The following is a 22,692-nucleotide window of genomic DNA, read 5'->3' as shown; positions in this document are numbered from 1 at the left end:
TAATTAAATCAATCAAAGAAAGCATATTCTTTCTTAGCTTGCATTACGGAGACTACCGTCGCCATATGCTCTACAAATGATCGACCAAAGTTTTGGATGAAGTTTTGAAATCTAAGAACAATATCCATTCGTTTCCTTCAATCCATTTAAGTACCTCCATTTAACCGTTTCGTTTAGGGTTTGCCATTACCATCTTTTGTTGCACCATTTCTCCGAACGCGAACCATTACTTTCCTCTTGTTTTACATACAAATCTACTATCTCGTGTTTACTACTATTTCACATGTTCTACTTCCACTCATTCCACTTTTTTTCTAGCGATTTCTATCTCTTATTATCAACTTTACCATGCCTTTACTAATCCCTCATCCTCATCCGCCCTTTTATTGTCATGAAGTCTTGAATTCGTCGATATTTTTTGTCTCTCAAACACTTTTAGCTGAAACTGTTCCGGAAGGTGCACTGGCTCTGTTCAACTGTGTATTGACCATCGACCGCAATGTGTAATGTTTTGTGTGTGTTATTTCCCATTGTATCCTTACATAAATCACGCTCAGGTGTGTGTTTTTTTTTTCAAAACTGTTGGGTACAAGATTACCGTTAGGTTGAATTTACAACCGTTTTGTTTTTTTCGGGGAGAAAAGTTATTGTTTTAGAAAGAAGAATGTCTCTATTGCTACTTATCGGATGTGATTTGGTTTTTCGTTCTGCCCCTCTTCGCAGCAGAATATTTTTTAACTATTACTTGAGAGTGTCGAGAACAAACTGGACTCTTGTGTTGTTTTGCTGGATAGGTTTTTGCTTTGGCAGGGAACGGGATGTAACCTTTCGAACGGTTCTGTCTACGTCGTGCAGATTTCACTTCTACGATTCAAGATTCAATACAAGAACGTGAGGAATATAATATTTGTGACTCATTGTCTTGCGCCGTAACGATGTGATTTTCTTGCTCAACTCTCTCTCTCTCCGCAGGGATTCGGGATCGATGACAATTGTAGATGGAAACGTGAATGCACGTCACACGTGCCGTTCAATTCTCGTTTGATTGACTAGATTGAAAAGACTAGACCATCTATAACTATTTACACACCAGAACGTTTGTCGAAGTCGTTCTTTAAAATTTACCGAAAAAAGATCAGTATTTAACATACGGACTAACGGTACGGAAAGGAAAGGTGGTCAGACGGTTATCCTGTCGATCGTGGGAGCTTTCAATGCCCCGTCAGTTTTAACAAGTGTTTCATTAAATACTGCTGTTCTGCTGCATCTTAACATGTGTCCTAGTGCTCTTTTCTTTACAATCTTACATTCGATTTCCGATTCCGGCTAAGGATAAAGCAAGGACAAGACATGCCCGTTTCTTGTTTTCCGTTTGAATTAAATAGAGACTTCCCAAACACTAAACGATTATACGATTCACCTTAAACAACCCATAAAGGTGCTAATGGGGACGCATGGGGTTTCGAAATAAACTTAACGTGAACACAACGTATGCATATGCACCGCATATGTTTTCCTCCGCGGGTCGTCGTCTTTGGCAGTAATGGTTGTGTGAAAAGTATTTACTCGTGGTCGTGGAAAACGTTTCGTTTCCTTTGTTGGACTAAACACCGCTAGTGAAAATGGACAGTGTTAAAGGTTAGCCAAGGGGGGGGCACCCAAAGCTAAGGGTGGAAGGAAAGTTTGCGTCCACGGTAAACCACCCACCGAAATAACACTGAAACATTGAACGTATTGGCAGTTTGAATGTTGTTTTTACGTTTTTTTTGGTAGTGACCGTTTTGATTTTGATTTCATAATTTTCATTGTTGCTCGCCTTTAATTTTTTTGGTTCATAAATAATCACTTTCTGTGCGGAGTAATAAACGCAAAAATAAAATTTCTTTTTTTTTGTCATTTGCGCTGGCAGTAGTTTTGTTCGATAAATTACTCGCGCTTCCGCCGGACACGGTTGGGACTAGTGAACACTAATATAATCATGTCGCCTTGGCCACCCGGGCTTTTGCCCCTAGTTATACTCTAATTTGCCAATCATAGAATTTGCATGCCGGAACTCTACTGCATATGCGCTCCCCCCGGGTGGAACAAACCGATGAATGCCACGGCTTTCAGAGTGTTTGGAATTTAATCGTTAATTTATGCTAATTGAGACACAGAAATCACCCTATTCCCGTGTTTTGCCACTCTTTTATTTACACCTCCCCCTCCATGATTCCGTTATCCATTTCCAACACATCGTGTCCTTACACCGTTAGCGAATATCTTTAGTTTTGGTCCGTTTAGAGGAAAAACATACGTCCAGGAAAGGGGCAGCGAATGGAGAGTGTCCCTTGGTGGTGGATAAAAAGTGACAAACCGTTACGCTGCCAGCGAGTCTTCAATTTTGCTCCCATCCTGCTCAATGCGTTTGCATGCAGGAGTTCGGGTTCGGTTGATAACAAATGCACAAGCGCAAACCCCCTAATGCTGGTGGAACATGGGTTTTGTTTTTCTAAATGTTTTCTCGTTCTAAATTTTAAACTTAACTCCAACCCTATCTGCTATCCTCCCCCAACATTTGCCCTCCAGCCTCCAGCTACATTCAAAGAGTGTTTTTCTTGCTTTAAATCTGGTTGCACGGTTAAATTCTATATTCAATTTAAGTTTTAGTTTTAAAAGTCTTCCACGCGGCTTGTCACGCTTTAGTTTAATGTTTGATTTAATTCGATTTTATAATCGTGGTTTTGCTACTTTTGAACATTTTCGGAACTACGATTTTCCAAGTTTTATAACTGCTTCTATAACCCCTTCTGCCTTCCCTTCTTAATGCTATTGAACTCGATCGATTCAGTGTTGAACATGTGTTTTATAGATCTGCTTGCTTTCTTCTAGAGTTTCCTTTTTTGTTTTGTTTTAAATAGTATTACTTTACATCCATATTAAATTCAACCATGGTTTTTTTTCCTTTAATCTTTCACTGTCAACGATTTCATTAACGGTTTTCCATTCACTAATTTATTCACTATCTTTTTTACCGATCCCGATGCTCTTCCTCCGTAGAAATGAGGCGCATTTTTCCCCTTCCCGCCTTGAAAGCTCTCTGAAACGGTCCTCTGCACTGGCACGGGGGTCCAGTAAGAAAGGGAAAGGTACAGCGAAAGAGTCCGGCCAGTTTCCTTTCGCCCAGTGTTGGCGGTTTTGATCAGTTTTCCACCGGAAAAAAGCAGCACGAAGGTCGTTGCGGTTTGGCATGTTTCGTTTTTAATCTCCCCTCCACCCCTATCCCCCTCCAGTGACTCTGCTGTCGTACTTGAAGTAATACTAAAACGTAGTACAATAGTAGGTGCCAGTTCCGTGCGTAGTCAGCTCGCATGGATTGATTGATTTCTCACGCGAGTACAATTCGCCGGTGCACACAGCAGAAGATTGTTCCGTTCCCCGACGGCCCTCCTCACGCTCCCTCCCTCCCTCCCAACCCCACAAATGGTCTAGTAAAAACTGGTAGAATTTGAATTACTAACACTTTGTTCCTAAGTTTTTTTTTTGTAATGATTATAAGTTCGCTAGCTGGTTCTACGGTCCTAGAAGTAATGGTAGTAGTTAGTAGTAGTTGGTAGTAGTTTGCAATCCGCCTCCCGAAAGGTCCCGGTTAGTGAATGTTAAAGTTGGCCGTGCCCGGGCAGGGTCCGGAAGTGTGTTTCCCATTTGCCGCACCAGGAGACGCCAGTTCCGTAGTAGCCAGTGGTAGTAGCAGTAGTAATAATAGTAGTGGAAGTAGAAAAGAATGTCACGATAGCTTGCAGATACTCAGTCCATCTAGTTCCTGCGCGTCGTCCCGGCCCGTCCGACTGTTTGGCATTGTGTTTGGTTGGTTTGCGAATCGCGTTCGGAAGACAATTCTGTACGGTGGCATGGTGGCGCGGTCAGACCGTGGTAACGCGGTCGATCTCGACGTACCGTACAGAATTGTCGTTTTGTCAGCAAATCACCTCCTTGTCCTCGAACACGGCCGTGTCCATCGAGCTGAGCGATTTGAGGCGCGTCTGGAGCACGCTCGTTCGTCGGCAGTTGCGTTTGATTTTTCTAAAACAAAAACAACGAAAGGAGGTTCAGGTTGTGGGAAAGCGTTTCGAAAAGGAGGGTGTGACTAACCTGTAAAGATAGCCGAACAGTCCACAACACAGCACCAGGAGGAGGACGCTCAGTCCGGCTAGAATTTCCGCCGGAAGGCGCAGCAGGGCGGAACAGTGCGTGAACGCTTCGTCCTCACCCGAGGGACACTGTTCGATGCCGTCGCACCAGATCGATGCGTTGACGCAAGCGTTCAATTCCGGACACAGGTAGGGACATTCTTCTTGAACGAGTGCTGTTTGGGAGATAGGGAGGGAAATGAAAATGGAGAGTAATCTCGAACGTTCCGAAAACCCATCGTCACCGGCCTTACCATAGCTTTCCGAGGGTCGCTTCGTTAGCTCGAGCCAGCTGAACGCGTAGTGGGACCCCTCCGGGTCCGGGTTGAGGAACTCCACCGAAACGACGCGGGACGCTTCCGGACCGAAGAACGGATCCTTGCGACCCCAGCCGGCACTGAACACCTCCACCACGTGGCGGTGCTTCGTATCCTCGGGTAGCGGACAGGCGGTCACCGAGATACCCTCGCCGTTGGTGATGATGACTCGCGATTTCGTGAAGCAACGGATCGGCGTGACGGCGCTGAACGAACCGTTGTAGGCGAGCGGTGCGGCCGAGTTGAATTTGCGCAGGAACAATCCTTTCAGCCGGATGTACAGATAGCGATCGTACGAGGGCTCGATCAGCCATGGTCGATTGCGGCATTCGATCTGAAATAGGTACCAAGAGAAGGACGGTATAAAATACTCAGCCACAAAGTAGGCTTCTCTTCATTTTTTTATAGACCGGATATAGATCCTCCTAGATCAGGGGTCGGCAATGTCCAGCTAGTGGAGCTGATTATTTCCGGCCCGGAAGTTTTTTTTCTAACAACATCCAAAAAACCAAAACGTTTAAATTCTTATCGGATTTTATCACGATAGCACTCTTTCTGCATCCTAAAAAGTTTCGATGAAATTATTGAACGAAGTGGTCAACACCAAGGCAACTTTATTACACTTTTTTCAGATAGTGCTATTGATCGCTTTAAAATTCCTAACTCTCGTGAATCTCCCCCAGAACCAAGCGGCAAGATAGCATGTTAATTTTGCATCCACAATAACTGCATTCAAGGAATACCATTTTCGACACCGTTTTCAAACCGAATATGATTTACAATATTCAAAACATCCAGAAGCATATTTATGTTAAAAAAGTACATAATACAACGAAAACAAAATGAAAATTGATGGTTAAATGTCAAATTTTGAAATATTTCATATTATCTTTATGTTAATTTTCGGTTTAAATAAGTGATATTCTAATTAAAAACGGATTAGTATCACTTTCATGGATCAGTCCCGCGATTTCTGTTTCTCTTTCATCATTTGCCCCTTTTCAACAAACATGTGCCGACCCCTGCCCTAGAGCCACAGTTTTCTCACAAAAAAGCAAAGCTTGCTATTCTACTTGTTTGTTATACTCCTCCCTTTGTAAATGTTGCATCTTGGTTCTAATATTTTCTTAGGTTTTCTGAACCTTTCGGTTTTCTTTCTTTAGCTCGTTAAACGAACCAGATTCGTATCTTTTATGTAATTTTAAAAGTTTTTAGTTGATTGAGGATCCATAATCGCTCAATACTGCTAGATAAAATTAATTAGCGATCTCGTTTCGTTTTTTAGTTAGCTTATTCCGCTAGAGAACTCGCATTACTGGAGGTCAAATATATACAATACATACGACATTTCTTTCCAATGCAAATTCGTATTAATATAGCCTCAAATAGTTGACAAACAAATTAAACTCTGTGATTAATCCTTATTCTTATGTTAAAGGCATTTTGTATGAATCGAATTCTCATTGAGGCGTTCCATAAATTCAGGATGCAGGACTATTCGGATACTTGTGGTAGTTCTCTCTTATGCAGCTTTACTTTATCTTTTGTTGGTTTGTAAATAGCAAAACGTCGTACGAAAATTACTTACATCCCCAGAGGCCAAATTCACCACACCGGTGATGGCGTTCTTTCTCCGCACGTCCTTGCACATCATCGGCCCCTTGACGAACTCGTACGACGCCTCGAAGCTAAGCGAGTCCGGATCGTCCGCGTTGGTCATGTTGGCGGCGCTGAAGTGCACCTCCACCTCACGCCCGGTCGACGTGAACACGATCGGCAGGTACGAGCTGTTGGTCGAGTTGCAGATGCAGCCACGCGGGAACAGGATCGACTCGTGCCAGGGGCGCTCGAAAATCTCCACCCGTGCCGTAAAGTCACCGAAGCAGTACGATCGTCCCGTGTCCGGATCGACGCGCGAATCGCACGTCCGGTTGCCCGTCATCGCACGGTTGATTTCGATGCGAACCCGTTCACCGCGCTGCGCCTCGAACCGGTACACGCAACTGGGAAAGTGAGGTTAGCAGGAGATGTTAGTTAGACCGTCAAACGAAGGATTGATGCTTCCATTTACTCACTGCAGATGTTTCGCACCGCCGCGACCGAAGAGGAATATGTTCCGCACGCTGCGGACCTGGTGGGGTCCTTTGCGCTCCATCTGGCTGCTTGCGAACCGCCGGTTGCACTCATGTTCGCTCCCGATGGCCGTTCCGTCCTGCAGTAGATCGACGAACTCGTACCGGAGGGCGAACTGCAGCGGACGGAGCACGGTCGAGTCGGATGTCTTCAGTTCGAGCGTCACAAAGTCGCTGCTGGAGACGAAGCTCTCCGACAGTGTACAGGGGCGTGAGCTGCTCACGTTCAGGATGCCGTGATCGCACGATCGTGGCACCGATCCGCGGCAATACCGGGCGATGATGTTGGTCGTATTCGCCCCGAACCGGATGCTGCTTCGTTGCGTCCCATCCTTCTCGGTGGTGAGGCTGTAATATCACCAAAAGGGTAAGTGAAGCAACGGAACGAACGTGAGTCACCCAATGTGAGTCTTACCAATCGATGTCCTTGCAGATCGGAACCTCCCGTAACGGACCGTCCCATATCCGCAGCATTCCGCTACAGTCCTCCTTCGTCTGGTACTGGAGCATTTGCTCTTCGGTGGCGCCAAACTCGGGCGCTAGCTCGAACTTCATCACCGATATCCACACCTTGAAGCGCGTCGGCGAGGTGGAGAGTGCCCCCGATCGGCGGGGAATGTTGATGGCGTCCAGTGCCCGCGCTTCGGTACCCTTTGCGATGCGAACAGGAAGAGCGTTAGCGAGAAAATACAGCGAGGTGGCGTTACCGTCTACTTACCTGGAGGTGGTACAAGCACGTCGTGTTCGGGGCCAGCGAGTGCAGGGGGTTCTGCAACACACCGTGCCCAGTGCCGCGCAACCAGAACTCGCAGATACGCTTGCTTTTGGCGTACGTTGGCGTTTGCAGGTCCACGAAGCGTACCGAAACCTGCAATGGGGCGAGATGGAAGTTGAGTTTGTCACCTTTGGGTGAGGGCCTTTCGATTGGTGCTGGTCTTACCTCGAGTTGAAAGCCATGCAGCGAGTGCCCGCTCGTCTGGGGCGTATTGAAGGTGCCGTACGGTGAGGTGGTGAATTCGACCAGCAGCTCCGGTCCGCTGGAGATGGCCTGCGGGATCGCTTGTCCACCGCCGCAGATTTTAAGAATGATCGGATCGCGCGTCGTGTAACCGTCGTACACGGTTATGTAGTCCTGTAAAAGCCAAACCAAATTCATTGCATTATTTAAACAGTTTTCCAAAACGCGAGGGTCTTGGTGTGGGATAGTTTGCCGATCGTGAGACACTACTTTGGGGTGATTTATTAAATTTTTTGACACGGGAGTGAGATATAGAAAGACAGATAGAGAGAGTAGATCAATGGAACAGAGTGAGAAAGAGAGTGAGACAGAGTAAAATAGAGACAACGATCGTGGATTGAACAGTTGGAAGGAAGAAATGGTGGCGCACACTACGGAAAAGCTTACTCTTTGCCACCGTATCGGGGACGTACTAAAACTCGCATACCGTACACCGTTGTTTTGGTTGCAACTAGCGGAAGGAAATGGTGAGGAATGCTAGCAAAATGCGCATCTATGGGCAAACATTATAATCTTACTCTAAAAGGGCTGGCAAACGTGTAGGAGGTAGGTGCATGAAGTATCTAGAAAAGCGAAGAATATTCTACTTCCATTCCGAACCTCTCCCACCACGGGAAGGACAAAGTTCAAATCGATGCGTTCCTAAAGCAATACTCAGGTGGATGTTGATATACTATCCAATTCGTTGATTTATTCAATGCGTTTCCCTGTTTACTCCGCACCAGAGTAATATGTCAATCGTTTGCCAATCGGTAGATTTTGATGCATTTAAAATTTATTTTGCTTTAACGATCACCGGAACTTTGTTCATTGCTAACAAAAGCGGTAAAACAAAATAACGAACGAACTAAATAATGCATGCTTTTTGAGTGGTTAACTGAAGTGGATTGCATAAAAATTCAAAAGATGGAAGAACAAATGCTTGAAAGTATGAGATGATGGAATAAACTTTTGCTAAAACGCAAATTACTAAATTTCCAGGCTCAGACAATATATAAACTAATGTCAGTTAAGAACACACTGTACCGTTAAGAAATAACATTTGCATTTACCCAGCACGCTGTAAATTTTTACTCCGTGAAAAAGTAATTAATAGCTACAAAAGTACAGCTCACATTTCATTTGGCCCCGAAAACATCGCAGTTGGTTTTTAAATGTAGGTAATACGTATGACCTTTTTAGATTAATGTTTTAAATAAACATTGCATGTTATCACTTTTACAACGAATTAAATCTTGAAACATTTTTACTCCTGTTTTACTGTCAAGTTTTTAATTCATAAGTTCATTCATATATTTTATGTCATAGCTCATTTCTTTTTTTTGCTACTTCCATTATTTCCATTCCCAATGAAACCATTCGTTTAAAAAGATTTATTCCAAACTATGAAAATGGCTGTTAAAGGTGTACACATTTGCACGGCTTATTGTTTTTAAACAACAGTGTCTCTTCCAGTGTTAATTACGTGCCGTTGTTTATTTGACAACCCAAGCCCCATCACCTAGTTAGTAATTCTAGAAACGATCTGTTCTTGTGGTGCAGAAGTCCGTCGCCAACTCACAATCGGTATGCAATCAATTCCTTTTACCAAGCACCATCAAACAGTTACAATAATTACATCATGCACGGGATTTCGTCTGTGTAATGCAATTAGGACAAAGGCTCCACTCGATGAGCTATGCAATGAAATAAACGGTTGATTTATTTGCTCTTCCAGCAGAAGAAATTCCTTTTCCCGGGAAGCTCTTCTGCTCTTCGGTCCGATTAATTAATAGGCTGGTCAAGGAAACAAAGCGATCAATGGCCGGTAACGAAGGCAGTGGAAATCATTCTCCATTTTACTTGCGGCCATTGACCATTGAGCTTGACGGGTTCATCCCTAAAGTCAGTGGGAGGGAATAATTAAGGCGACATTCTTCGGTCGACTGTGTCGTCCGGCATGGAAGCGACGTAACGCGTTGGCCAAACATCAAAGCACCGTTCTGAGCGCCATTGCACAAGAGAAGTATGCGAGCAGTTGTAAGTGCAAGTATGCAGCAGTTGGGTTGGCTTCATTTGTTGCACAGCAGTTCCCTTTCCGGGAAGGGCGATTACAAAGGCCTGCAGAGTATGGGATATTGATTTCAAAATGACAATTTCCCTGCTTATGCTCATCTATAAATCTATTCCTGGACTGATCCATTTCTCCTGCCCCGGCTCCACCTATTTTCCCCCGATTCAGAAAGGCCGCATGCGGACAAATCGAAACCCTCCCACAGGGGGGGTTGCACAGTGAGCACTTTGTAGGAAGTTGTAGTGTAAAATAACTACTCAAATGCTTAAAATTGCGAACGTGATTGATCTACGTGAAATTAAAACTTAAACTTGGATTTGGAGGCAACTCCCTCACAAAGGGTCTCCTAACTGGCAAACAAATAAATAAAAAAGAACAAAAACCTGTTGACACAAGCTTCGTTGCTTTCCCGATGGAGGCGCCTGGTACCTCGTGGGTTGCCATGAAGGAACGAGTAAAAATCTGGCATAACATTCGAAGCCGTGCATATGTGTAAGTAAATTCTAAATTTAATTTATTACACGATTTATCGATAAATTCAAACGCAATATTTTCCGCGTCGGTCAGTCAGTCAGTTCTTCAGGATCGATATGGTTAATACAGGCCGGCCGCGGTTTTCGTCACCAAACGGAACTTTGACAGTAACGAAAATCGAGGCTAGCGGACTAAAGTTTAACGTTTATAATACCTACTCAAGACTTACAAAGTTTGTATATTTTATCATCAAATCAATGACCATCAATCGTTTTATGTTCCGTTTTACTTCTTTGGTTTCTATGCCGTGTAGGTTTACAATAATACATTCAGTGCTTCAATTGAAATAGATCTGATTGAGCAAAGTAGTCTGTAGCAGAAAACCTGCACCACTCGTTTATGCGTTCATGTTCGAATCTTCTGTCATACAAAATGTATTGAATCGTATGAGTAAAGAACAAAGTGTCAAACGACGAAAACCGAGGTCGACGAAAACCAGGGCCAGCCTGTATCCATATTTAGGACAACAATTGCGAGAACCTCAACGAGTCTAAAACGCTTTGGCTACTGTGATATTTATGCATTCTGTTGTAAGTACAAAGAGTTGTAATTAGCACCTGCGTGATGTGAATGAAGAGTCAAGCGAAATCGGTCAACTTGTTAATGGATTAGAATTACAAGGTTCAACGTAGTAGACAATTTGTTGTTTATTTAAACAAAATAGATAGTTTTCCTAAACAGCATTTGCCACAAATATTGAAATACAAAGTAAATTATTGTGGTAGCTATAATGTTCTTTTTCCAATCAGAAATTTTTTCATAATTTTAGGTTGAATCATGGATATGAAGTTTAGGCTGTCCCTTAGTTTTGTTTTCTGTAGTATGTAGGCATGACACGTAGGTTGATTCTCAGACCTGAATGCCCATTGTGCGGTGGTACGAAGCGGTGGCATTATTTACGATCTCCGTTGGTGCGGCGTGGAAAATGGTGCATGTGCGTTCCGTTTTCCCCACTGGCACACACCGTGACGTTGTGGTGGTGAACCTATCAAGGGCACCCTAGGGATTGTCTTCGCTTTTCCGACAGTGGAAATATCGATACACCAACTCTACTCTCCCTCCGACCACGAGGTTGTTGTCGGATCGTCGGAAAATTCCTGGAGGAACCCTCCCCTACTGGTGGAAGATAATGAATCCCGATAATAACTAATAAAAAGTGCTTACGACGGCGATGGCATCATGGAATCGCATTGGCGTGTTTTTACGACTGGAAGATGGCTCTCGACGGGGCGAACTCCAGGTTCTCTGTATTTCTGCAAGGGAAGGAATGTGCGTGGTAGCAAAAACTCCGACGAGAACGCCCGTTTATCGATAGGCGAGATGAAATTTTTATCGATCGATTGCGGCCTCTCAACCTGACGGTTTCCCGAGCCATTCGTCCCGCGAACGTGTTTCGCACCCTCTCACCTCGTTCCGAACACTTTACCGGCCTTTCCGGTACGGTTCCATTGAACTGGAAGTGTCTTTCTTCAACCTTTTATTAAAGCTTGTCTAGGCCTTCCATTGAAGTTAGGGAAATGTAGAGAAGAAAACACTCAGAACCCCTGTGCTGTGTGCTGTGTGACTAAAGGGTTGGGAAATCATTTTCAAACCATTTTTGCTTTCATAATAATTTTATTATTTTCGAACTCGTTTTAGAAGACGAAAGTTTGCGATGTCCTATTGTTGAAAGCGGGTGAACCGATGCAGTTCATAAACTTTATGGATGTGTTATATTACCCATCATCACCCTTTTTTTCCTTTCGTTTTCAAAACATAAATGAGGCAGCAATGTTCTAACACCACATGAAATGGAGAGCTGGGGGTTTTAAAAAAATGGATTTTAGATTCATGTCATTGAACCCCGAAATGGACCATTCCTTCACTTAATTGACAATCCAGTATCCCTCAAATGTCCAAAGTTTGAAGTTAATGATTAAAGGATATGCGTATCAGCGGGAGATGTTTTGGGATTTTAAATTTCATCCCAGCCCCTGACAACTGAGAAATGGGAATCTGTCAGCTCAAACGTATCGTTAGGTGGCGACGCAAGCAAAAAATTCTCCAAAAGAAGTGACTCGGTTGAATGCGCCAGGATTTACAATTTTAATGAGCCTTATACCGCCATGTTTCATCCTTTCACTGTTCTGCAGCTGGTGAATAGTTTCAAACGGCTTTCATCCCGACTTTCAGACAGCGAGACAGCGAGTCCCATCGGCCGTGTTGCTGCTGCAACGCCCGTTCCTCGAAAGCCATTATTTTATGCTTCATTTGACGCACATTGAATACCGTCAAGCATCGACGGGCCGAGCCGGAGACGGCTTGTTTCGGTTTAAGAGTGACGAGAAAGTGATGCTTCGAGGTGGTGGTGGTTTCTCTCGACAACGGTGTCTTTCAGGATGATGTTGCCTTTGTTGCATACCCGCGTTGTTCCAGTGTTCTGTCACTGTTTGTTTGCAAATTTTCTAATTACATTATAGTTCCGCACAAAGCCGGAACGCTTCTTTGAGTTAATCCCTACCTCTCGGTGTCCAAGCTTAAAGGAACGTTATTAGCATATTCTTAATCTCATTCATTGAAATTGAAAAGGGACCCGTCCCGTCATCATTATTGAGGGTAGTTTAATCCCGTTCCATTTTTTTCCCCGCCATCGTTCGGAAAAGTCCTTAATCCGTAAACTATCCGCAATTTCCGTATCTCATAATAACCATCCCGGAAGGGGTTTGCTAAAAGACTAGGACCTAGTGATTTGATTCGAAAAGGATCATAATTTAAAGGGCCAAATAATCGGCTGTAAGAGTGCGGTTCTGCGCAAGGTGGAGTACTTTAGGTGTCGTTGAGGGAAAAATGTGGCAACACTTTCCATCGACCCGCATAAATTATTCCTACTGGTATTTTAAAATCTAGAGATAAGGGGAAGTTCTTATATAAAACCTGTGTTTGTTTTTCCTATTCTTTTTCATTATGTTTCCAAGTTTCCAAACTTCCTTTCACAAGTTCTTTCATTTTATTTATGCTTGATTCCGTTGGGCGGACTTTCAACGACTTCGGCTGTGTTTGTTGTGGGAAATCAAATAAAATTATCTTCCTTCCATTGCGTCTTTAAAAGGCGCTTCGAAAGATTCAACATTAAAGTTGAAAGTTAAACATTAAAAAATCGATTTTCTTTTTCGTTCTTGTTATCTCATCTTCTGTCTTTGTGTGGGATCCGTTCCAACGCACCAACGCATTGCCTTGTCTTTGCCCAAAAAATAAACGGGATGGAGACAAAAAAAAAAACACGCTCCCAATGAGCCGGCGAAAGATCAACAAGCGTGATCAACACACGAGCACATGGTGGTTAAAAATTTGCTCCAATTTCCCCGGAGAAATCATTCGCGGTGGAAGAAAATCCACCTAATCATAAAAGCAAATGGGGCTTACAGACGCGAAGTGAGAGGAGGGGGCGAAAAATGTACAAAGCATAAAAAAACCGTTCATCGTTCGCTTTTGGGTAACCATTTTAAATCGTCTTAAAGAACGTCGAGCTGACGCGAGGACACACACTCAAACACTTGTGTAAACACGATACACGCTTGCAAATAAAAGTGTCGGTTGTTGCCGAACTTCTTAAACTTGGACTGGGGAAGGAGACACACCAAATCAACAAATGCTCTTCCGTTTAAAAGGACATTTATTCGGAAATCTAAGATAGCTAAGGATGAAAATTCCATCATCTGTCGTCTTTGTTCGATGAATGAGTTCAATCTAGAGTGCCCTGTTTGTTGAGCTTTGTTTTCAATAGGGTATTTACAAATGTTTGCACCGCTTGCTAATTCTTTAGATAATTTAAAACAGTTAGTTTTTATTGTATTTATGATTAAATATTATAGATGTTATTTTTTTTTATTTATTTTTCATAGAAGAAAAGCTATAAAAAGTACAGTACTTCCGCTATAACATTCAACCAATGAACCCAGACGAATGATCTATTTATTATGGTGAGGCGCTCTTTTTATTTGCAGACCATTTCACATTTTTATAGTAGCAAATTTGAACATCAAAATTCTGTGGAATTCTTCTTTTGATGAAAAGATACAGTTTGGTTGCATTTTATTTTCCCCATTCACATACTCTTTCCCATTTCCCTCGACTTTCCATTTGGCAATGAATAAACCATGAGAGGAAGAGCGAATGAAAGCAGGTAACGACCTACACATGTGTTCGCAGGTGCTTTCCACATCCGCAACCGAAAAGGTGTGCGTTATATTATCCTCCATTGCAATAACCCCACGATGATAGTATTCTAGCACGAAACGACCAAAACCCTCGGCACCTAATCTACCCCACTCGGAGGGAGGGTTTAAGATGGATGATCCAGATCCAAACAACCCCCCCTCCTCAGCTCGCATCCCTTGGTTTGGAGGAGGCTTGGTGGATCAAGCGATTTGATCTGATTAAATTAAATGAGCCGACGTTTGTGGGTTCATCTCGAAGACACTGGCAGGCGCATGGAAAAATGATGGGCTGAAAATCTCTCCCGTCGCCCGATTGGCCACCCTTCCATGGGAAATGGACCACTCCGTGATTGAGAAGGATCCGGACACGCCCTTGCAATCCCTCTTTCGCCTCCCTGGATCACTCGGTGATTAATGTTCCGTGTCTCTGTTGCGAGGATTCCAAGCGTTGCCGGGATTTGTGTTAGGACAGGTTTTGGATTGTGAAGGTTACCACCGGGCGCTGGGTTCCTTGCGTAATGCGTTTCAATGATTATCCCACCGTAGTTCGATTTACGTACAGCGTATTTTATTGCCAAACGGAATCGAAAAACGGCTCTCGGTGAACCGGCCTCCAACCGCAAACGAGCGGACATTGTAACCATTTGGGTTCAGTGTTTGGTCCTTTTTTCTAATTTATCCCTATACTCTGTTGAACTCCCTTCCCGCACGGTGAAAGACACTTCCGAAAACCGGAAGCAAAAGGATAAAAAAATGAGCAATTTTCCGAATGACCGCAACGCGGGAAACCGAACCGAAATTGTTTCCCGAGCGGCTATGGATGCGAGAATTAAAAACATTACCCGCCGTGTGGTTGCCGGTCTGAGACGGGTTGGATAAGGGATTTCCAATTCGGCAGGTTAGTAAAAAAAAAAAAATAAAAGTAAAACAAAATGGAAACGAATGACCGTTACAACTCAATTCGGTAGCAATTAATTTGATTAAAAAGGGGCTGGCAAAGGAATACATTTTGGTAATCTCGGTCTGTTCTTATTTTTACTCTTCGAATCGTTTGAACAGTGGCAGAACGTTGCGTTGTGAAGGAGTTAAGTGTAGAAAATATTCATTTTCGTTCCTTTAAGTTTACTTTTCCTTAAATGGGCAGAATCTTCCGATAAAGTTTATTAAAGACAGCGCAAATGATCTTTGCAACGCCCAACACAATGTCGACGCAAAAGTTAACGATTTTTGTGTAATTTAATTCAATGCACAGTGTCATCTTTCCCGACCCACCCCTATTTCACTTCTTTCACTTCGACACATTGTACCACGTTTTTCTCTGTACCTAGCTCTTGTAGTAGGAAAATGGTTGCATGAAACCACGTCGTTTGGCAGATACTCCAGGAGCTGGGCTGCGTAGAAGTGGAGATAAGTATTTTCTCTTTCGCTTATGAAAAATGACACACACACACACACACACACACACGTACCGCTTGTGCTGGTGCCGGTGCGATGCGATCGCTATCTTCAGGATGCGTATTAACATCGTGTTGTCGGCACCGTCGACCTCCCGCAAAACCGTGGAAGATGTATCTTCAAGAGACAAGAGCACCCAATGCACATTGTCTAGTGTCGCCATGACGGCTAGGACGGCTTCTTCAACGGTGCCAGATAAGAGTGCCATCGAGTGAGGGGGGGGAAACTCCTGTCTCGTGAAAAGTTGCTGTCAGGTGCAGCCACTCTTGTCGTCGTCGTCGTCGTCGTTGTCGTAGTACAACTGGTACGTGTGTTCCTTTCTGTTATCAGCAAGATTACTAACGGCGTTAGCATTGGCTAAGGGGATGGGGTTTTTTTTAAAGGGGGAAATAATATTTCTCCTTTGCAAGGGAGACATTTCATCGACCGTTGGAAAACGTGAGTTACTTCTTTTTTCGCCAGGAAAAAAAAACAGCAGCAAAAAGACAATGTGCACCAACCCAACCCCGTGGAACCGTAGATTGCATCGCTGATCGTTGTTTGATTGAGGTAATTCCCAGCCAAACCTTTGAACGAGCGTCTGGTAGAGCGGACGTCTGGGTAGAAATGTTTAAAGCAAACCTTTCCCTTTACTTTGGGAGAGTTTTCCTCGATTTTTATGGCAGCACAACGGAAGGATGAAAGGGAAAAATCCCCAAAATACCCCAACTCAACGGAAAAGAATGTACATGGAAAAACCATTAACCCAATCACATGCACTCACCGGGGCTTATCATGATGTGGGATGGGAGGGTAATTTTTAAATTGCCAACCAACCATCAAGCATGGTGAGTGAAAAACGGCCGCCAGAGCAGAGCATCAACTCCGAAAGGGCCTGTAATGGCGCCTGCTTCTGTTAAAGAAGAACGGGTTTGGCGCCCGAACAATGATGAAAATGGAATGTAACATGAATGCTCTTGAAGGCTTCTGGACGCTTTGTCAGTTGCACACCCGACACACCTGAGGACGAGGCACAACGTACGTTGGGAACTTGTTTTGATTGTTCCCGGTGATGATTGGCAACTTTATTCGTATTTTTCGGTGCGGGTTTTAGCCACACAGTAATAATTAATTAATTCGTTTCAATGAACAGTATTTACTTCAACATGAATTTGGAATGAATTTAAACTACGCTGTAAATTTCATTAGCTCGTAGCTGTTAAACCATGCTCACTAGAAAGGGGAGGTCTACTCTATTACTCTCCAGCACACAATAAAACAAAACACAATCACATTCAACAACCGTCAACCAAAACGAGCCACTAGAAGGATGAGGAAATACAATCTAAACACAATAAGAAAAAAGGATCACGAAGAGGATGCACGTTTTTTAAACAATCATAGAGAAGGTGGAGGATTGGTGGTTGCTTGTTTGTGTGCCAATCTAATCGCACAAGTGCAGCCAGAGTGCCCGTCAACCTCTTAATGGTGCATGTGAAGTGCGTCAGGACAAGGGGCAGTAAGCACTCGAGCTGTCACCAAGCGAAAAGGGCAGTAAGGACAGTTGTGAAAACCGATTCACCCGACGTGCTTGGATGGAATGGTTGGGCTTTCGCTGCACTTGGGAGCCATTGTCATGTGGATTCAGTTTAATTTTCAGTTTTTGTTTTATTGTGACCGCGACTCGTGAATCGGAAACGGAGAACTCTTCCGATATTCCGGGCATCGTCTGTCGGTATTCGTTGTGCAAATCCGAATTCAAAACGAAATAAAAAAACACACACTTGTTACTGTTGGAAAAGCGAATGGCGGTGAGGTGTCATTAAAACGGTGTTTCGCTAAAGAGAGGCTGGCAAAAACGGTGGAACTAGAAGCGATGCGATGCTGTTCTACTGTAGGCATGTTTGTTTTTTTCTTGCAGGATTGGTAAATGTGGGGTGTTTTAGCTGAAAACTTGTGGGTGAACGATGGTTGAATGGAAATGCCGAACGAGAAAAGTGGCACTCGAGTGGTGCGCTTTCTAAATTGTACCATAGCTTCCCATCGGAATCGGGGGATCGGTATCGAGTGGGAACCGGAAAGAGTACTAGAGTGAGCACTAGAAAGTTACCGACAAAAAGAGAGCGAGAGAGAGACAGTGAGATTGGTGTAAACTAGTGAGAAAACGGTGACGTGACAAACTAAATGAAAAAATAAAACGGAAGCGTAAAAATGCAACTGTGAAAAACGGGGAAAAACGGAAAGAGCGAACTGCAAGGCCGCCGTAGAAGAAGGGAAACGAAAGAAAAAGGGGTATGAGTTAGCGGTAGAATTTGCACACTTTACCGTTGATTTCCACTTCGGATTCGTGCTGTCCTGTGGCGTTTGAATGGTAACGCGTAACGCATTAGCACACGGTAACGGCGCGTAACGGGTGATCGTAGCCATGGTGGTCATGGTCGGGTTTTTAATTAGTTTTACATACGAAAATTGGTTTTTGTTTGTTTGTTTGATGATCGGTAGGAGATTATGAAAATGGAAAAGAAGAACAAGAAGAAGAAGAAAAAGAGAAGAAAAAGAAAACAAGAGAAAAAAAGACCGTAAGGATAACGAAAAGAGCATCAACAAGCTTGTGCCAAGAAGCAGAGCACGAAGCAGCAGCAGCAGCAGCAGCAGCTGGTCGCCTTCTGCGTCAGAGCACGGGGATTTATGCTGTCAAGATAAGGTTATGTCGGAAGTGGCAGCTAGCCAAAGCCTCCACCCCTTCCCTTCCTTTACTCGGGAGAGTGATGTGAAAACGAACATAAACACAAGAAAACATGGATAATTTAATGTAATCGCTTGTACTGTTTGATGTTTCTCTGGCCATGCATTCGGTGTTCGAGATGTTCATGAGAGAACAGCAAAACACTTCTGTACATCCATGTTAACTAAAAATCTGCTTTCTTCCGATTACACGATAACTATAAAGAACGATTTTACGGTACCTACTCAACATACGGAGGTAGTTACGATTTACATTGGGCGTTTGATCTATGTTTGGCAATGTTTTATCATTTAATTATAAATATCTAGATTCATGTTCCTTTCCCTAGTAACATCCAATAGAAAAATTCTACGCTTAACCTATGAAACGTAGGAATGATTTTGGAAACCCATGATTTGTAAAAAGGAATAACGTGCACTTCGATACATTTGATGCGCCGGAATGTATGCAACTGACGAACGAGAAAATTCGTTGCAGAATGATTTTGTTCTGAAGTCATTTACGTCACGAACGTTGTAGTTTAAATTCTAATTTAATTTCAAACAAAACTTTACATTAAACATTTATTATAAAAAAAGTTTAAAGTATTAAACACTTTAACGGCTTGGCTACGATCAGATACATTGTGACGCTGTCAAGTGCACGTTCTTCCTTGTGATCCTCAAGCAGACACCTCCCCCTGTAAACTCCCCTTGGGAGTAGAGTGCAATCAAATCGGAACCGTCTACCAGCGTGTGTTCAAGAGTGTGTGGGCTTTTCGTTATTGTGGTTGTTGTGTAAAAGTATTCAGCTTTTGCTTGACGAATGGAAAAATGTTTTGTGTGCGTGCGTTTGTGTTCACGTGGTGTCTTTTTTGTTTCGCTTTTCATATTTCCTGAGGAATGGAGGGAATTTTTCCGTACGCAGCTTTTCCGCCGGTGAAGCACAAGGCCTCCGGGCCCTTGGCGGAAAGCACGGAGAGCATTATGATATGCGCTTACAATGCTTATTACGGGGCGCGTTACACTGTGAAAAGTTAATGGCATCCACGTTTAGGCGTTTTGCAGATAAAAGTCGACAAGGAAACGGAAGCCTACGTCGGGCGGTGTGCGTCGCAGAGAGAAACTGTCCGGGCCCGCGTAGACTAACCGAACATTGTTCGGCGAAGAAAGTAGCAGAAGGACGCAGATGAAAGATGCTCTCCGGGTTTCTTTCGGGTTTAAGGTGAAACGACGCACGGTCGGTATGGGGATGCGGTAGAATGGTGGGGAATAACTTTTACCACCCTGCGATCGGTGGCAATTTCATAAAAAAACGAGTCGTAAATTTCACTCGAAGCTAAAGTTTTGTCACTTCGCTATACACAACGTCCCGTGGCCTCGTTCCACCAGGATGATTATCCTCCGCCAGCTGGGGCGCTCTCCGTTCGATATATTGATATTTCCAAGGAATACCCATGGCAAAGAAATCCTGACTGATTTCACGCCAAACATCACGCGCCAAATCAACGTGAAGAACACTGCAAAGTCGAACCTCGCGGGCGAAGGGCACAAAGTTTCAAAGTTTTCCCCCCAGCCCCGCCGCCTAACGACGCTTTCCCTTCCCAGTCGCCTTTTGGACAGGATTATAAAGCCGTCGGTTTTTGGGAGATAAATTTTTATTTTCCCCGAGCAAATGATGAGCCATAAATCTCGCATTCGTTTTCCGATTTTCGGAGGGGGGTTTCGATTGAAAATTGTTCCGGTTCGTTCGAAGGTTAATAAAATGAAATACCATTTACACGGCATAACCACCGGATAAAGCGTGATAAAAGTCCGTATAAATATGGGGAAGAATAAAAAAAAAGTGATCATCCGAGTGGAATCCAACATGTGACCGGCTTAATAAAAATGCTACCGAAGAGTGAAATGGGTTGGCCGGAGTTTAGGTCCTTCCCGGAATTTCTCGGTGGCATTTTAAAACAACTTCGGTTTTTTTTTGTGGAGTGAAAAGCTGCCATCGGTGTAATAATAGGAATGTAATGTACCGTTTGTTATTTTCATTTCCCTCCCTGAGGGATTCGGAATGCATTTCATTCTTTTCCATTTCTCTCTATCTCTCTCTCTCTGTTTTCAGCGGAAAGCAAAACAATTTCACCGCCCAAGCGGAAGATCGTAATGGTAGCACACAAGACCACAACAACTTCGTAAAATTGACCAAAGCATGCTTTATTGCCTGTGGCTTTCGTCCTTCTCCGGTGGGGTGGGGATACATCGGTTAACTTTTCCCATAGATTCCACCCACTCTCCCCCTAAAGGCATCATGCAGATGCCAATGTGAAGTCTTCTTCGGTACCCGGAGGCACACAATGCACGACGATGCATGTTGCATACAGTCAACTTGTGGCTGATGAGCATGTACGAGCCCCTGGCTGTACCTTTAAATATTCATCGTGTATATCATAATCTTTCAATCCATCCCGCTTCAGCCGACTTCGAGAACCTCCTTCTCGGGTTCTAGAGCCGACCCGCCGGCACTGTCAACGGCAAACTTACAGCCAACCTTCGGAAGGATCGACACTCCCGTCAGCTGGTCCTTCTTGCATTCCCAACGTGCATCGGGTAGGATAATAAATTCATGTCACTACCAGCGAGTTGTTTCCTTTCGAATCCTTCCCCTTGTGGGTGGAACTCGCATAATAAAACCCTCAGGTCTACACCCAACCCGACGGTAACTGCATAGTTCCACACACGTGTCCGGGCGTTGGTTAATATATTTATATCCACATAAATATATCTATTTTACAAAGGTCCATTATCCTTCGCCTCTCTCGTCGATGCAACTGGTTTTACGACCCTCCTCTAACAGATTTCCCAGCGATATAAATCGAAAAGTTGAACTTGGTTGCATTCGGTGCGGATAATTTATGGATAGTTCAAACCTAATTTCTCGCCCGTTTCCAACTTTACATCGGGTAGCGAAATTCCCTATCCGGCACGGTGGGGCATCGATATCGATTTCCCAATGCATTCCACCCCAATGCAACGAGCATGGCACACACACACACCAATACACCCAAACCGAAGTATAACTTTCCCGAACAAGGTCAACAGGGATTCCTTTTTTGAATATTTTAGCAAAGCCGATTACGAGGCGTGAGGAAGCCATTATGACACCATCGGTAGGTATAGTACACCACATCATCATCATCGTCATCATCATCATCATGCATCGTCGTCGTCATCGACAGAATCGAGGGCAAGTGTTGGTGCTGGACTGGTTGTTATGCGGATAGGATAGGTCTCAGTTGGGAAAACAGTTTGAAGGTCATTTGCAATTCCAATTCCAAACCGTGTGCGCGCGCTTGTGTGAGCTTTAGATTATTGGACTGGATTTAAATAGTGACATCTCCACAGGAGAGCGGTGCTCCAATTTAGTAGAACAGCGTATGCAATTTCCCATGCTACGAACGTAATGAAAAATTCTCCTACCGGTAGAATGTTCTACGGATTACAATGCGCAACTTTTCCAGTTATGGTAAGCACAACATACAAGGGAAAATAAATTGAAAGTCTTTTGAATGTCTAGAATGTCGTTAGGAAAATCTATTGCTAAATGTTTTACCATTAACTATATTTCTACTTAATTTGGAGGAAAAGTTTCATGTGATAATCAGAGATTTAGATTTAAAATTTCCCAGTTTTGGGTCTTGTATATTTGAAAAGATTGAAATGAAAACAAAAAACAACATAACACAATGTCTGGTTCGATTAAATATTTGTATAACGTAACTGTTCACAAAATTAAAATTGAATCGAAAAAACTAGAACGAAGAATGAGAAGAAAAAACTAGATCTATAGACGTGTTTTAGCCAGGGGTTTGTCAAGAAAATTCAAAATTAAAAATAAACAAAAGGGACCAATGCGACCAAAACAGCACAATGACCAAAAAAACACAATTAATTCTGAAAAACACACAAAAGTTGATGAAAATATTTGTCTTTGCAAAATATATAATAAATAACTGTTTTGAGAATATCTAGCTCACATTTATCCTGATAACTAATTCTTATCAATTCGTCACAATTAAGCTTGCTACAAAATTTTGTATCATGTTCATGCATACCCCATTCTT

At 43.4% G+C, this 22,692-nt stretch overlaps 1 protein-coding gene across 1 annotated transcript in view; it reads right to left on the bottom strand.

Moving 5' to 3' along the window:
• Positions 1 to 3,956: 3,956 nt before the first annotated feature.
• LOC131265029 (uncharacterized) overlaps positions 3,957 to 22,692 on the bottom strand; it is a 41,074-nt gene continuing 22,338 nt past the window's right edge. Inside the window, exons 8-16 of the mRNA XM_058267290.1 lie at positions 18,179 to 18,208; positions 7,559 to 7,750; positions 7,337 to 7,486; positions 7,034 to 7,269; positions 6,562 to 6,966; positions 6,075 to 6,489; positions 4,424 to 4,820; positions 4,132 to 4,345; positions 3,957 to 4,062 (exon numbers count right to left, since the gene is read on the bottom strand). Of these exons, the coding sequence (XP_058123273.1) occupies positions 3,957 to 4,062; positions 4,132 to 4,345; positions 4,424 to 4,820; positions 6,075 to 6,489; positions 6,562 to 6,966; positions 7,034 to 7,269; positions 7,337 to 7,486; positions 7,559 to 7,750; positions 18,179 to 18,208 (2,145 nt within the window). The remainder of the gene's footprint in view (positions 4,063 to 4,131; positions 4,346 to 4,423; positions 4,821 to 6,074; positions 6,490 to 6,561; positions 6,967 to 7,033; positions 7,270 to 7,336; positions 7,487 to 7,558; positions 7,751 to 18,178; positions 18,209 to 22,692) is intronic.

The sequence above is a fragment of the Anopheles coustani genome, chromosome 2 (assembly GCF_943734705.1).
Source record: "Anopheles coustani chromosome 2, idAnoCousDA_361_x.2, whole genome shotgun sequence".
NCBI classification, from domain to species: Eukaryota; Metazoa; Arthropoda; class Insecta; order Diptera; family Culicidae; genus Anopheles; species Anopheles coustani.
This window is presented reverse-complemented; position numbering and strand designations above follow the sequence as displayed.